Source organism: Pipistrellus hanaki (assembly GCF_964339955.1).
Source record: "Pipistrellus hanaki genome assembly, chromosome: 7".
Classification (NCBI taxonomy): Eukaryota; Metazoa; Chordata; class Mammalia; order Chiroptera; family Vespertilionidae; genus Pipistrellus; species Pipistrellus hanaki.
The window spans coordinates 8,038,551-8,055,282 of NC_140509.1; the positions used below are offsets into that span (position 1 = coordinate 8,038,551).

Genomic DNA, 16,732 nt, shown 5'->3' on the forward strand with positions numbered 1-16,732 from the left:
GTCAGTGAAGATGAGGTAAGGATGCCTTTTCAGTCTTCATCACTCTGGTTCCCACCCTGACCCTTGTGCTCCATTTCAGGGCTTCTCCGTGGAGGGCCAGGAGAACCTGCAGGAGATCCTCAGCAAGCAGCTGCTGCTCTGCCAGTTCCTAATGGCGCTCTCTGTTGTCCGGACAGGTGACACTCCCTTCGCTGTCTCCACCCGGGGCCCTTGCTGGATAAGAGCTTGCTTAAGAGTTGGCTTGGAAGTTAAAAAAAAATTCTTATGGCAGGTGACAGGTAGCTGAATGAGGAATTTAGGGAAGAAAGTGCTATAGAATCCTCCAAGTCCCCTCCAAAGCTCAGCCTCCCCCTTAAGTTGCCTCTGACTTTTAATGGACGCAGGTTCTGAGTCTCTGACTTGGTAATATTTACTCCCTGCAATTACCTTACCCACCTCCTGGACTAGAACCACTGACTGCTCTTGGTGTTTTCTCTCTAATCCAGGAGGCCACTTCATCTGCAAAACCTTCGACCTGTTCACCCCGTTCAGCGTGGGGCTCATCTACCTGCTGTACAGCTGCTTTGAACGAGTATGTCTCTTTAAGCCGATTACCAGCCGTCCTGCCAACTCAGAGAGGTGAGCTTTCCTCTCCATTTTCATCAGACTAGTTGGCTAAGTGTCAGAACGCAGTACCTGATACATCTCTCTGGTATGGCCACTCAGGCTACATTAAAAGCCTTGACTTTAAAGAAGTGATAAGAGCCAAGGGGCGGGTGGGGGTCAGGATTTGGATCTTACTGGTCCTGTGATTTGCCAGTCAGCCTCTGCCTTCTTCTCCACAAGCCTGTTCACCACACTTATGTGGGGGATCCTTGGCTTGCCCAGGAAGGAGAAGGTGGTCAGTAGAAGGGAAACCTGGAGAGACATGGGTTGGTCAGGGCACCAGCCAGGGCACTGTTGGCACCCAGGTGGGACACATGCCCATGCACAGCACAGGAGATGTGGCCGATCTGAATTGCTGGTGTCTTGCTAAAAACACGAGCTTTCTGCGCCCCATTTTGGAGAGTCTAATCGATGAGTCTGTTAAATTAGACCCCTTCAGCCTGGCAGAGGGCAAGTGGGAACCACTGAGAATTTGAGGTGAACTTTTACAGCACAGTCTGTGCTGTTCTTTGTGCGTAGACTTAAGGCTGTTGAGCTTCATGACCCAGCCAGGGGCTTGGCGAGGAGGAATACCGGCAGGGAGGTCCTTGCTCCGTGGAGTGACAGGGTTTCTCCTGCCAGGTATGTGGTGTGCAAGGGCCTGAAGGTGGGCATCGATGACGTGCGGGAGTACCTCTTCTCCGTCAATATTAAACTCAACCAGCTGCGGAACACCGAGTCCGATGTCAACATTGTGGTTCCCTTGGAGGTGATCAGGGGAGACCCCGAATTTACCGACTACATGATACGGTCCAATGAGAGGTGAGCAAACCAGGTGTTTTTCGCTGGCACCATTAGGAAGGGCAGAGAGTGAAGGACTAAAATGATTTGCTCTTGGTATCATTTTGTCAACCCTGAGAAGTTGGTAACTGGGATTGGTCTGCTTGTTCCGGGCTCCCTGGGACGTAAGCACACCTTGGGGACACTCATCCTGTCCCATGCCTGTCAGAGGGTGGCTGGTGGGAGCCTGGCTGCCGTAGCCATGCCCCTGGGAGCCTGATGCTGTGGTAGTGAAGTCTAACAGAGAGCAGCTCTGTGCCCCAGAGGCAGGAGGAATTTCCCTGTAATTGCTTCTGTAAGAGGCCAGCATGGCTACTGCCTTGTGAAGCCTCTGTTTGGAGGCAGGAAGTGGCTGGAACATGAAATACAACATGCTTTGGAGGTTCTGTACCAAAGTTTTTGAGAGTTCATAAGTTCTCCATATAGGTGATCTGAATGCTGGCATTTTTTTGTTTTTAACCTTGTTTAATTATTTTCCTCCTTACTAATGGTAATAATATAAAGTTGTGACAGTTGGCTCAGTTTTCTAGGTGGGCAAGCATTAGAAGTTTTTTTTAAGTAGTTTGGAGAGTTATATAGCAGCAATGAGTCAGTAGAAGTACTTTCTTGGGGGGAGGGCAAATAAGGAAATTTTACCCATTTATCTGTAATGGACATTTAGATTGTTTCCACATCTTGGCTATTGTGAATAGTACTACAGTGAACATGGGGTGCTGATACCAATATCCTGATATTAGTTCTTTTGGAGAAATACCAAAAGTGGAATTGCTGGATCTTAATGGTAATTCTGTTCTTTTCTTGCCTCATTGCACTTACTGGTTCCTCCAGTATGATGATGAAGGATGAGAACAGATTCCCTACCCTTGTTCTTGAGTTTAAGTGTAAAATGTTTAACCGTTAAGTATGATATTAGCTGTAGGTTTTTTTCAGTTGCCTTTTATCAGTTTGACCAAATTTTCTTCTATTCTTTGTTTGCTGACGTTTTTAATCATGAATAGATGTTTAATTTTATCAGATATTTTTTATGTATCTATAGAAATTTTTAAAATTTCATTTACAGTGAATTACATTGATGATTTTCAGATGGCAAATAAATCTTGCATTTACTTTATTTTATTTTTAAAATATATTCTTATTGATTTCAGAGAGGAAGGGAGAGGGAGAGAGATGGAAGCATCAGTGATGAGATAGCATCATTGGTCAGCTTTTTTCTGCACGCCCCACTCTGGGGATCGAGCCTGCAACCCGAGCATATGGCCTGACTGTGAATCAAACCGTGACTTCCTGATTCATAGGTTGATGCTCAACCACTGAGCCACGCTGGCCAGGCCAAATCTTGCATTTTTGGATAAACTCGAGTTGGTCATGAGTTATCATTCATATAATGCTACATTTGATTTACTAATTTTTTATTAATGATTTTTGTGTCTATGTTTATAAGGGATATTAGTCTCTAAATATGTATTCTTTCGATGTTCTTATTGGTTTAAATATACTTATATATTTAAATGAAATAAATTTCCCTTTATACTATTATTAATACATAAATATATTAAAAGAAAAAGTCTAAAAGTAGCTAGAAAAAGAAGAGCAAATTAAGCCCAAAAAGTAAGAATAAAGGAATTTATTTATTTTAACTAATTAATCACTTAGATGTAGCATTTATTTATTTTTTTTAATATATTTTATTGATTTTGTACAGAGAGGAAGGGAGAGAGAGAGAGAGTTAGAAACATCGATGAGAGAGAGTCATTGATCAGTTGCCTCTTGCACACCCCCTACTGGGGATATGCCCACAACCAAGGTACATGCCCTTGACCGGAATCGAACCCGGGTCCCTTCAGTCCCCAAGCCGACGCTCTATCCATTGAGCTAAACCGGTCTCGGCTAGATGTAGCATTTAAATGTAACCATATTAACAGGAACAAGACAGGGATGCCCACTCTCACCACTCCTGTTTGACATAGTACTGGAAGTACTAGCCATTGCAATTAGACAAGAAGAGAAATAAAAGGCATCCAAATGGGAAAAGAAGTAGTAGTTATCCTTATTTGCAGATGACATGATATTGTTCATAAAAAACCCAAAGACTCCATCAAAAAACTAATAGACTTAATAAATGAATTTGGCAATGTAGCAGGATACAAAATTAACGCCAAGAAATCTATGGCATTTCTATACACCAACAGTGAAACTACAGAAACAGAGACTAAAAAGGCAATCCCATTTACCATTGCACCAAAAAAATTAAGATATCTAGGAATAAACTTAACTAAGGAGGTAAAAGACCTATACGCGGAAAACTACACAACACTGAAAAAAAGAGATAGAAAAAGATGTAAACAGATGGAAGAACATACCATGTTCATGGGTTAGTAGAATCAACATCATTAAAATGTCCATACTTCCCAAAGCAATCTATAGGTTCAATGCGCTCCCCATTAAAATACCAACGGCATATTTCACTGACCTAGAAAGAACTCTCCAAAAGTTCATTTGGAACAATAAAAGACCGGGAATAGTCACAGCAATCCTGAGAAAGAAGAGTAAAGTAGGAGGGATCTCAATACCAGATTTCAAGCTGTATTACAAAGCCACTGCTCTCAAAACAGCCTGGTACTGGCACAAGAACAGACATATAGATCAATGGAATAGAATAGAGAATCCAGATTATCAACCCAAATCACTATGCTCAATTAATATTTGACAAAGGAGGCACAAACATACAATGGAGTCAAGACAGTCTCTTCAATAAATGGTATTGGGAAAATTGGACAGATACATGCAAAAGAATGAAACTAGATCACCAACTTACACGATACACAAAAATAAATTCAAAATGAATACAGGACTTAAACATAAGACGGGAAACCATAAAAATACTAGAGGCATCCACAGGCAGCAAAATCTCAGACATATGCCAAAAGACCTTCTTCAATGATACTTCCCCTAGGGCAATGGAAGCTAAAGAGAAAATAAACAAATGGGACTACATCAAAATAAAAAGCTTTTTTACAGCAAAGGAAACCATCAACAAAACAGCAAGAAAGCCCACTGTATGGGAGAACATATTTGCAAATGTTATCACTGATAAAGGTTTAATCTTCAACATCTATAGACAGCTTATACAATTTAATAAAAGGAAGATAAATGACCCAGTTAAAAAATGGGCAATGGATCTAAATAGAATCTTCCCAAAAGAAGACAGAAGGAAGGTCAAGAGGCACATGAAAACATGCTCAAAGTCACTAATTATCCGAGAGATGCAAATCAAAACAACAATGCGGTACCATCTCACACCTGTCAGAAAGGCCAACATCAACAAATCAACAAACGACAAGTGTTGGCGAGGTTGTGGAGAAAAAGGAACCCTTGTGCACTGCTGGTGGGAATGTAGACTGGTACAACCACTGTGGAGAACAGTTTGGAGCTTCCTCAAAAAACTGAAAATGGAACTCCCATTTGATCCAGTAATCCCACTCCTAGGAATATATCCCAAGATACTAGAAACACCAATCAGAAAGGATATATGCACCCCTATGTTCATAGCAGCACAATTTACAATAGCTAGGATTTGGAAACAGCCTAGGTGCCCATCAGCAGATGATTGGATCTAAAAACTATGGTACATCTACACAATGGAATATTATGCTGCCATAAAAAAGAAGAAATTCTCATCATTTGCAGCAACCTGGATGGAATTGGAGAACATCATGCTGAATGAAATAAGCCAGTCAATGAAAGAGAAACACCATGTGACCTCACTCATTTATGGACGATAAAGAACATTATAAACTGAAGAACCAAAAGATAGATATAAAGACAGTAAAGCAACAAGCAGACTGTCAAATTACAGTGGGGAGGGTAGGGAGATGTGGGGTAGATAAGAGATAACTGAAGGACTTGTATACATGCATATAAGTACAACCAATGGACACAAAACTCTGGGGAGGAAGGGCACGTATGGGGGAGGGGGGCAATGGTATATATACACAGATAATAATGTAATAATAAAAAAATGTAACCATATTAAAATTTCCTTTAAGGATTGCTTAGCTCCCAAATTTTGATATGTTATCTTTTTTTGTCATTGTACAATTCAAAATATTTTTAAAATTTCCCTTAATCTTTGATATATGAAAGAACAAATTATGAGATATGTGAAATTTAATATCTAGATATTTTGGGATTTCCAAGATGCCTATTAGATTTTGTCCCATTGTACTCAAAATATACTCTATATGATTTTCATCCTTTGAAATTTATTGAGGCTTTTTTAATGGCCTGTCATATGATCTATCTTGGTGAATATGCCATCTGCTGTTGTTGAGTATAGAGTTCTATGAATGTTAATTTGGTCGAGTTGGTTCATAGTGATTTTCAAATCTGCTACATCTTAACTGATATTCGATTTCTTATTCTGTCAATAGCTTAAGGAGGGCTGTTAAAGTATTTAGTTATGATTGTTCAATTATGATTTGTTTATTTCTTTAGTTTTATTAGTTTTTGCTTCATATATTTGGGATTTTTGTTATTAGTAGGCACATGCACATTTAAGATTATTTTGTCTTAATAATAAAATATCCTTCTTTATTTATAGTGTATACTCTTTGTTTTAAAATCTACTTTGTGATATCAATATAGCCACATCACCTTTCTTTTGCTTAGTATTTGCATGGTTTATCTTTTTATGTTCTTTTATTTTCAATTTGTCTTTGTGTTTATAAATAGCATATGGTTGAGTCTTACCTTTTTATCCATTGTGACAGTCTCTAACTTTTAAATGGGGTGTTTAGTACATTTTCAAGGACTGTAATTGTTGCTAGGTTTGGGTTTAAACCTCTATCTTGGTTGTTTGATTTCTGTTCATCCTGCCTTTTACTTGTTTCTCTGTTCCTTCTTTTTGGGGAGAGTGAATTCAGTATATTTTGTAGTATTTCTTTTTATCTCTGGATTTTTCTATGCCTTTTGTACATAATGTTTTAGTTAACTCTAGAGATTACAATGTGCATCTTTAATTTATTGTACTTTATCTTCAAAAAGTATTCTACTTCATGAACAATGTAAGAACCATACTACAGTAAACATGCATTTATAGTTTTCCTTCCTTTGTGCTTTTGTTTTATAGAAAACCGTATTTTACATTGCCATTATTTTTATTTTAAACAGTATATAATCTTTTAAAGAGATTTAAAGATATACACAGCTCTTATATTTGTGCATCTAATTATTTTTAAAGGTTCCTTTATATTTACTGACAAATTTACCCATTCTGGTGTTCTTCATTCCTTTCTGCAGAACCAGCTTTCTATTTGGAATAATTTTCTTTCTCCCTAAAGAATTTCTTTTAGTCTATTTTTTTTTGTTTTTGTATTGTTGTTGTTAATCATCACCCGCAGATATTTGTCCGTATATTTTTTAGAGAATGGAAGAGAGAGGGAAAGACAGAGAGAAACATCAATGTGAGAGAAGCATATGCACCCTGACCAGGGCCCAGGCAGGGCTGGAGAGGAGCCTTTTAGTCTGTTTTTTGTAGAACAAGTCTACTGGAGACTTAATTTCTTCAGCTTTTGTCTTTCGATAATGTTTGATTTCCCTTTCACTTTTCGAGGATATTTTCATTAGATACAGATTTCAAAGTTGGCACTGTTTTCCCCTAGCACTTTAAAGATATTGTTCTCTACTTTCCTTGTTTTCTTTTCCTTTTTCTTTTTTCTTTTTTTTTTTTTTTAAATATATTTTATTGATTTTTTACAGAGAGGAAGGGAGAGAGATAGAGAGCTAGAAATGTCGATGAGAGAGAAACATCGACCAGCTGCCTCCTGTACACCCCCCACTGGGGATGTGCCCGCAACCAACATACATGCCCTTGACCGGAATCGAACCTGGGAGCTTTCAGTCCGCAGACCGATGCTCTACCACTGAGCCAAAGCGGCTTCGGCTTCCTTGTTTTCTGATGAGAAGTCAGCCATTATTGTTACCATTGCTTGCTTGTATGTCATGTGTCCTTTCTTTTCTGATTGCATTCATGATGACCTTTGTTTCCAGCATGTTGACCATGATGTGATTATATGTGTTGTATGTTTTTTGTATGGATTCTGCTTAGGATTTTTTAACCTTGGATCTATAGATTGATTTCATTAATCGATTTGGAGAAATTCTTAGCTATTAACTTGTTAATATTTTTGTCCTATTACTTCTTTCCTCTGCTCTGAGATTTCAGTTAATATTTATGTTAAACTGCTTATTATTGTCCACAGAGCTATTATAGTTTTCACTTTTTACCTCTTCATGTTTCAGTTTGAGTTTCTGTCTTCCCTCATGTTCACTGATTCTTTCCTCTACAGTATTCAGTCTGCTGATGAGCCCATCAAAATCATTCTTTATCTCTAATATATATTTTATGTCTATTATTATTTTTTTGCTTTTCTTTATATCCTGACTCAAGGATATGTTTATTGATTTTTAGAGAGAGAGGAAGGAGGAGAGAGAGAGAGAGAGAGAGAGAGAGAGAGAGAGAGAGAGAGAGAGAGAGAGAGAAAGAAAGAGAAACATCAATTAGTTGCCTTCGGTATGTTCCCCCACTGGGCATCGAATCCACAATCTGGGTATGTGCTCTGACCTGGAATTGAACCCACAACCTTTCAATGTATGGGACAACGCTCCAACCAACTAAGCAAGCTGGCCAGGCCTTATTTGCTTTTTAAAAATATCGTTTTTATATTTCTGTTGATATTTTCCATCTTCTTATTAATGTTATACACCTTTTCCAGTAGATCTTTTTAAAAAAACAAAAATGAAAATGTATTGGTTTATTTATTTTTAAATTTAATAAATCTTTATTGTTCAGATTATTACAGTTGTTTCTCCTTTTTCCTCCCATAGCTCCCCTCCACCCGGTTCCCATCCCACCCTTCCAATAGATCTTTTATCAAGTTTTTCAGTTATTTTAAAGGCCCTGTCTAGTAATTTTACCATTTGAACCATCTCTGGGTCTTTGAGATGTTTCCCTTTTGCCAGTGGGTCACACTTTCTTGCATTATCACGTCTCATACTTTTCTTTAAATGTCAGAAAGTGTATGTAAAAGAACAATGGACACTAGAGTAGAAAGGGCAGCTGTTAGTATAGGTGGGTTGAGTCAGTTTAGTCTGTAAACTGGGTCTGGACTTTGTTGTTTTATTTAGAATCACCACTTTCACGTTAGTACAGATGGGATCAAAACCTTGCTTTTAGCAGGACTTGGGATCTGAATATATGAGGGGTTTGACTCATTGCTCCCATATAACTATATTTTGGCGTGTGGATGAGGGGGTTCTCTTTAACTCTCCAGCCCTTCCCCAAATATAGATGGTCCATGCTCCTGCTAAACTTCTCTGTCCTGATGTCTTCTGACTATCTCTTGGTAATCCTTCTGAGATAAAAACTTTTTTTTCTTTCTTTTTTCTTCTAGCCACTGTAGTCTGCAGATCAAAGCTCTGGCCAAAATCCATGCCTTTGTTCAAGACACGTGAGTTTTCCCCCTTTACAGGATTCATCTACTTCAAGGGAAAAGCTCTTAGTTTTGCTCCTCCCCCTGCGTTCTTTGCTTATTTCATTTCAACAAACATTTAAAAATATGTACTCTTTTATCTCCTACTCTGCTGTGGTCTGTGAAGGATGCCAGAGAAGCATATGGCATGAACCTTGTCCTCAGAGACTTTATGATGTCTTTGAGAAGGTGAGCGTATCCTAGGAAAAGGATGCAGGAGAAGTTATTAGCAGTGTATCAGAGGGCGTAGAATACATAACTCAGGAGACCCAGAATAAGAGTGGTCAGAGGGGAAAGGTAGGACTGGTCAGGGAAGACCTCTGACAGGGCCAAGCATAAGCTAATTCAGCTTTCTGAGGCCTGGTGATGTCCACTGGGATGGACTCACTGGCCTATGCCGCAGAGCAGGAGCCAGATGTAGCGCTGGGCCACTGGAGGAAGGCTGTGTGAGGCACCGTGGCATCCACAGGTCAGGTAGCCTCCTCCTTTCCCTTTGTGGTGCTAAGGGGAGGTCGTCCCATTTTGTGTGAGTGTGATAGCACTGTGGGCTCATGGCTCCGTGGCCTCCGGGCGTGTGCACACGTTCCTTTCTGGGCTTCCTCTCTGGGCTTCTGAGGGGCGCACAGGAGGTCCACTTGTACCTCATGAAGTCTCCAATCACTTGCTGGCTTCATTTTCCCAGGACCCTGAGTGAGCCTCGGCAGGCAGAGATCCGGAAACAGTGCCTCCGTCTTTGGGGGGTGAGCATCTTGACCTCAGTCCGTTGTTGCTCCAGGGCAGGGAAGCTATAAAGAATAGGTTTGATTCCCAATCGCCCATGAAAATGTCTGCCTACCCTCACAGCATTCCAGAACTGGAAGTCCCAGCATTGCTGGGCGTTACCTCCTTGGTCCTTTACTGCCAGTTGGGCCCTACAGCTGGGTCATAAAGCACAAAGGCGGTGTGTGAGCAGGCCTCATTTTGCTGCTGGTGATCCTGTGTAGCAGCACTGACCATTGACAGCCCCAGAGAGAGGGAAGTGGCACAGGGGCTGGGCTGCCACAGGGCCTGAAAGGGGGCGGTGACTGCATTACCCACCTCCACCCCTTCTTCCTCGCTCCCGTGCTACATGCCGTTTCCTCTGCCCCAGTCTGACCTACCCTCGCTCACGTAGACTAACAGGTTTGGTCAAAAGTGCGTTTGAAAACCAAAGCTCTCTGCTGCCTATTTTCAGATCCCGGACCAGGCTCGTGTGGCTCCTTCCTCCTCAGACCCGAAGTCTAAGTTCTTTGAGCTGATCCAGGTAAGTTGAGTGTCCGATGAAAATAAAGTCAGAGGCTTGATTCTAGATGTTGGCGGTCTCACTGTGACCCCAGATGCCTGGCCTCCAGAGGGCTGGGCTGAGTGGGAACCTGGGGTGTAGGGTGTTGAGTCCCCGAGATCCCATCAGGCTCCCTGAAGATTCTTGTTCCTACGATACTTTGTGCTCAGCATTCTCCCCGCCCAGACAGACGATGGGGCCTGCAAGTATAAGGTGCCGTGAGATTTGCCTGCAGAGGAGAAATGAATTATGGGTTGAACTGGGCAGGGGAGCTGGGCAGGGGGCTGAGAGGGGCTGCCAGGAGAGCTCTGTAATGGGTCTGGCCCAACCCTAGGCTCCCTGTCCTGTTTCTAAAAAAATATATTTTATTGTTTTTTTACAGAGAGAAAGGGAGAGGGATAGAGAGCTAGAAACAACGATGAGAGAGAAACATTGACCAGCTGCCTCCTGCGCATCCCCCACCGGGGATGTGCCCGAAACCAAGGTACATGCCCTTGACCGGAATCGAACCTGGGACCTTTCAGTCCGCAGGTCGACACTCTGTCCACTGAGCCAAACCGGTTTCGGCTCCCTGTCCTGTTTTTGATGACATGGTCCTTAGAATTCTGCCTCTTTTTTTTTTTTTCCCTACCACCCACCTTCCAGCTTTTCCCTGGGTTTCATTTGAATCTGGCCCAGGTCATGGGCCATTGTGCTGGTTTTGAGAATGAGGTTGAAGATAGCCTCAAAAGAATAGCATGTGTCTGTTTTTCTGAATGGGCTGGAGAGATCACTTATTTGCTCTCAAATTGAATGCTGGCAAGTCCTTGCCTTCAGCTTTATTGAAAGCGTGACTCTCATATCCTGGTGACATTTCCTTAGAGCTCAGGTAAATCGATCTGTACTTGGAGTCTCGGTATGGTTTCCTTTCCCAGCCTCCCCTAATCGGTCCTAAAGGAACACTAAAGGCCGGTGGAATTAACGCAGTTAGTGCTTGGTCAGGGAGAGCTGGGGTGCAGGGGGTGTTTCAGGAGCATGTGCTTCCCGTCCCTCACCTCTCCCAGCCTGCCCCGCTCCTGTGTAGGCACCCACACCCATACTGAGCGCCTGTCCCTTCCCCCAACCCAGCCGTGTTTTCTCTGACCCGGGGCTGCAGGGCACTGAGATCGACATCTTCAGCTATAAGCCCACGCTGCTCACCTCCAAAACCTTGGAGAAGATCCGCCCAGTGCTCGACTACCGCTGCATGGTGTCTGGCAGTGAGCAGAAGTTTCTCCTGGGCCTGGGGGTAAGTGCAGCGGGCTTCCTGCCCAGCCAGGGCAGGGACTTGCCTCTGGGAATCTGGACAACTGCCTGCCACTCAGTGCATGTTCTCTTGGTACCAAGGAACTTGGGCTTTCACCCAGGGAAGCTAGTTCAAGAAACTTCACTTTTTTCCCCGAGTTAGCCGTTTTCGTTCATTCTTTCATTTATTTATGTATTTGCTTATTCATATTTGCATTGCTAATGGGACACTGCCTCTTTCCTTGTTATATGGAGCTTCCTAAGCTAGTAGGATGGTCAGCAGGCCCATCTGGCTTGAGCCTATGTAGTTCTTTCTTTTTTTGTGTTCATCTTCACCTGAGGATATTTTTCCATTGATTTTTAGAGAAAGTGGGAGGGAGAGGGAAACACAGAGTAACACCCATAAGAGAGAGACACATTGTTTGCCTTCTGCAAATCCTGACCAGGGCCGGGGATAGAGCCTACAACCACGGTATGTGACCTTGACTGGAATTGAACCCAGGACCCTTCAGTCCATGGGCCGATGCTCTATCCATTGAGCCAAACTGGCCAGGGCTATGTAGTTGTTTCTTTGCAATACCACCATCCCCCATGTCATCCCTTCTTGCAAAGACACTACCTGGACTTACCTAGGGCCTTAGATTTCCCTCAGGTAGGAGCAAGGGAAATCTAAGGTGAGCTGAGGGGACTCTTTGGCAGTTCTGTATGTTACTTGATTGGATCACCTCATCATTGCTTTCTTTCCATTCTGACTTGTCTTTCTATATAATTTTCTCTTCTTCCTCACTTTCTCTACGTCCTCTCATACTTTACCTTTTTTTCTGTTACTTTATTTTCTCCCCTCTGCTGTCTGGACTCTTTATCAAACCCACCTCAGACATATACACTAAGCCAGATCTTCCTTGAGGGCCACTAATCATGGACTTAGGCCTTTTGAATGGTGCCCTGGGTCTGTTCCCTACACCAGGACTGAGCCAATCTCTACTTCTCTCTGCTGAGGCCGTGGAGGACACAGTGTCTTACCACTGAAGTATAACCCACTGATCTAGACATTTTCTTCTGCCATCAGCTGTAGCCACCAGCCAAAAGCCCTTTTCGAACTGATCCTCTCCCCGCTCATTTCCATGCCTGACCCAGCCCTTTTTCTCCCCTCGCAGAAGTCGCAGATCTACACGTGGGATGGCCGCCAGTCAGACCGCTGGGTCAAGCTGGACCTGAAGACAGAGCTGCCCCGGGACACTCTGCTCTCTGTGGAGATTGTCCATGAGCTGAAAGGGGAGGTCAGAGGTGGTTCTGCTCATGTGTCCTGGCCCTGCCCGCTGGGAACCTGGGGCACAGCTGAGCCTGGCCTTTCTCCCCAGTTAGCGAGGTTCTAGTGTCTGTGGTGCGTGGCTGTCCCACCCAGGGCCGGGGAGGCTGGTGACTCCCTCCCCTGAAGCAGTGGGCATGGTATGTTCAGGTAGGAAGGACCGCAGTCTCCACGTGTGAAGGAGGCCTGCTGGGCCTGCTGGGTATTTTTAGCTGCTGATTTAGTTTTAACCAGGGAACCCTTTGGAAAGAAGCAACTTTCCCATGAGCTTTGGATGTTACAGCATACGGGTGACTTTCAGGATAGTCCTGGAAGTGGTTGACAATGGTGGGAAGCCAGGCCCTTGGCTGGAGCACCATGGTGGCAGCCTCACTGGATGGAGCCTCAGCTCTCTGTGTGCTCAGGAGTCCAGCCGGTCTGGGCTGAGAATCAACTGGGAGGGAGGCAAAAGAAGTGCCCTCCTCTCCCCTCCCCTCCCCTCCCCTCTCCTCCCCTCCCCTCCCCTCCCGTAGGCCCAGCGGTGGGTGGAGTGGGACCCAGGCCGGTGCCTGGCAGGGTGGGCAGTGTACTTGTCCTTCTAGGGGAAGGCCCAGCGGAAGATCAGTGCCATCCACATCCTCGATGTCCTTGTGCTGAATGGCAGCGACGTGCGGGAGCAGCACTTCAACCAGCGGTCTGACCTGGGCCCTGGGTGGGGGAGGGAGGTGGTGGGCCGGGGCACCTCTGTGACAGCAGTCTCCAGGCCTCGGCCCCTCACCAGGCCTTCTCTGCTTAAGGGCATCCTTAGAGTTCCCTTCTTCCACCCATGGTCTGGTTCCAAGGGCAGGGTGAGAAATGGTGCTGGCACTTCAGAGTTTGCTAGGGCTTGGGCCTTGCTGCTCACAGATACACGCACTCCTGTTTTGCTACAGCTGTTCAGATCACAGGAGATATTGTGTTCAGGCTGAACAAGAGGGTGACCTTATGGGGAGAAGGGTCTTCTCTGAAGAACATGTTTATGCCTGATGGGCCCACTGAAGTTAGTTCATCTGGAGCCCACAACTCCAGAAGCACTTTTTCTGAAAAGGAGGGAGGGACAAAAAGGAGCGACAAAGGACAAAAAGGTCTTCACCAGGATGCTGATGTCACTCCTGCGTTGGCTCACCTGGCAGCTGTGGTTGGGGTGATAGAAAGGACATGTCCAGTTCAGATGACATAGATGTTGTGGAGGCGGTGCCTGAGCACAGCTGAAGACACACTTCAGGGAACCAACCAAGCTGTAGTGAGATGAGAGCTCAGAATCCAGAGAGGGAGAGGGCGTGCAGACAGAGGGGCAGGGCGAGTTCCTAGGGGACATGAGAACGGCCTCTTGGAGCAGTTTGCTGCGGATTCAGAAGTGTTCTCCATCCACTGGTGCCGTGAAAATGCCCTGCGGTGGGGTTGGGCCGGAGGCACCTGGCTTGTGTCTGAGTGGTGGTTTGGATTGTAGAATTCAGCTTGCTGAGAAATTTGTGAAAGCCGTCTCCAAGCCTAGTCGGCCTGACATGAATCCCATCAGGTAAGCATGACTCCCTCCTCCCCAAACCTCTTCCTTACTGCTTCTTTCTGGCCATTGCCTCCTTCCCTGTCCTGTAGGGGGTGGGAAGGCCCAGTGGAGGGGACCAGGCACGGTTAGTGCCCTTGGTGAGTGCTTTGTTTGGGGGTGCTAGATAGGTGGCTCCTTCACCCCATCCTGCCTGTCACAGCGAGTGAACCTCCAGAGTCATGTCCTCATTTTAGATGCTCGTGCTGCTGGGAGCTCACACCTCTGAGAGTCACGCATTCACACTTTAGCATTAGCATGTCACCTGGCCTTTTCATTCTTTCCCAGTGAGAAAAGGGTCCAGAAGGAATGGGAGTTTTGAACGTGAAAAAGAGAAGGATGGTTTGAAGGAGCAGGACCTTACTGCTTGGGAAGAAGCCAGGGTGTGCTGCCTTGTTAGGTCGTGTGAGAGTCCCAGGGTCCAGAGGCGGCTGGGGCAGTCAGGGAGCAGACGATGGAGACTGGCTTTTCATTGCCGGGCCAGCGTCTGAAGTTGTTACCTCTGGGACTTCATCTGACTAGAAACTGAGATGCCTGTTTGTACTTTATCAAAATCATTATTTTTAATAAGAATTTACCTAAAATTAAATCCAGCACTGAGAATGCTCTTTCTAGATACCCTCTGAAAGTCCAAAAGCAACTTCTTTCTGTGCTTGCACCGTCCTGTCTGCCTGGTCCGGAGGGGCAGCTCCCAGGGACCCTGCCTCTCTGCTTGTGGCCTGGTTGCTGGATCTCTGGGGACCTTCCCCTGCGGCAGTTCCCAGGGTGTGTTCAAGGATCCCCAGAGATGAAGAGCTGGGCATCAAACGGGAGTCCTGCACCTGGGTAGGAGTCCCCCGTCCGCGATGTAACAGGCCTGTTAGGACTATTTGGAAATAACTGCTACAGGAGGGCCTAAGTCCCAAGTGGTCAGATGCCTCCGCCTTGGTGTCTGGCCTCTGTAACGGTTATGGTGAACTGGAGTGGGATGCGGGCAGAGACCTCTTGCCCCTTCCCGCCTTCCATAACCATAGCTGCACTCCCCAGTTGCCCTGGGGTGGGCCTCAGAGGATGCTCTGAAAGCTAGGTTTGTCTGTAGGAGAGCAGTGTGTCTCTCTGCTGGGGGCGGGTGTGTGTGTGTGTGATACCTTGAAGGGTTGGGGGGTGCAGGGCCTGAGGCAGAGGGCAAGGACAGACACAGCCTCCTGCCTATGATCTGCTGCTGGACAAGAATGCCCCCCCAGGAAGCCTTTATCCTCTCTCCATCCCTCTACCCGCAGGGTGAAGGAGGTGTACCGGCTGGAGGAAATGGAGAAGATTTTTGTCAGGTGAGTGCTTCAACCAGGGTGGTTCAGGATTTGAGGATTGAGGTGGGCGCATAGCAGTGGCCAGGATTTGCTGTCTTTCGTGGGGATTGGGTGGGTGGTGAGTTGGCCCTGGCAGCCTGCCTTTACCCCTGCCTGCCCGCCTGCCTCCGGGCAGCGTGGCTCCACTGCAGCCAGGAGCCCGGCTGAGAGCTGATTCAGCACCCTGTCAGGAGGGGAGCCGCGGGTGTGTGTCAGGCAGAAATACGGGCTCATTGATGCTGTAATAGTTACGATTGTCCCTGTGAGGGCAGAGCAGCAAGCTGCTTGAAACACCATAAATCCCAGCTCCTGGTGCTGACAGAGAGACTGAGCCTGGAGGGGAGCGGCCATAACTGCTTCCTTGGATTCTTTTAGTTGCGGGGCGGGTGTGAGGGGGAAGGAGCTCAGACCTGTGGGTCTCTTCCTGGGTGTGCGCCTGCTCTATCCTCCCTCGGCTCCCTCTGCTCGGTGCCCTCGTGTTAACTCTTCACTGGCCACAGTGATCACAGGGAAGTTATGGGTGGTAGTCAGTGGACCCAGTGGTAACCGTGGTGTCAGAGCTTATCCTTACTGGTGTCACCCTGAAACTCTTCAACAACTGCAGTCTATCAGGGCGTCTGTCACTCCCACCTGCCTTTGCTTAGTTGGGAGTCCAGTGCCTAAGCCTGAGCTCTGAACCCAGCGCTGGACTCACCTGTGGTAGGGCTTGGGGCAGGTCACTCATGTCTCTGCCTCAGTTTCCTGGTTGAATTGAGATGAACTGTTGTGGTTGGTGTGATTTTGATGATAGCAAGAGACTATCGCTAGGGCTTCCTCTCTCTCATGCACACTCCCCACTTCCTGCTCACATGCCTGCTTGGGAAACCAGGTTGGAGATGAAGATCATCAAGGGCTCCAGCGGCACCCCAAGGCTCAGCTACACAGGGCGGGACGACCGGCACTTTGTGCCCACTGGCCTCTACATCGTCAGGACAGTGAATG

At 45.6% G+C, this 16,732-nt stretch overlaps 1 protein-coding gene across 2 annotated transcripts in view; it reads left to right on the top strand.

Annotated features, from left to right (window-relative positions):
• The window catches only part of CMTR1 (cap methyltransferase 1), a gene marked incomplete at its 5' end in the record, with an annotated part of 56,650 nt that overhangs the window by 37,181 nt on the left and 2,737 nt on the right, over window positions 1-16,732 (top strand). For both annotated transcript variants that reach the window (XM_084889527.1, XM_084889526.1), the window contains 12 exons: window positions 80-176; window positions 486-618; window positions 1,267-1,446; window positions 8,916-8,972; window positions 9,676-9,733; window positions 10,207-10,275; window positions 11,429-11,560; window positions 12,714-12,836; window positions 13,447-13,538; window positions 14,334-14,402; window positions 15,686-15,733; window positions 16,620-16,732. In XM_084889527.1, coding sequence (XP_084745653.1) covers window positions 80-176; window positions 486-618; window positions 1,267-1,446; window positions 8,916-8,972; window positions 9,676-9,733; window positions 10,207-10,275; window positions 11,429-11,560; window positions 12,714-12,836; window positions 13,447-13,538; window positions 14,334-14,402; window positions 15,686-15,733; window positions 16,620-16,732 — 1,171 coding nt within the window. The remainder of the gene's footprint in view (window positions 1-79; window positions 177-485; window positions 619-1,266; window positions 1,447-8,915; window positions 8,973-9,675; window positions 9,734-10,206; window positions 10,276-11,428; window positions 11,561-12,713; window positions 12,837-13,446; window positions 13,539-14,333; window positions 14,403-15,685; window positions 15,734-16,619) is intronic.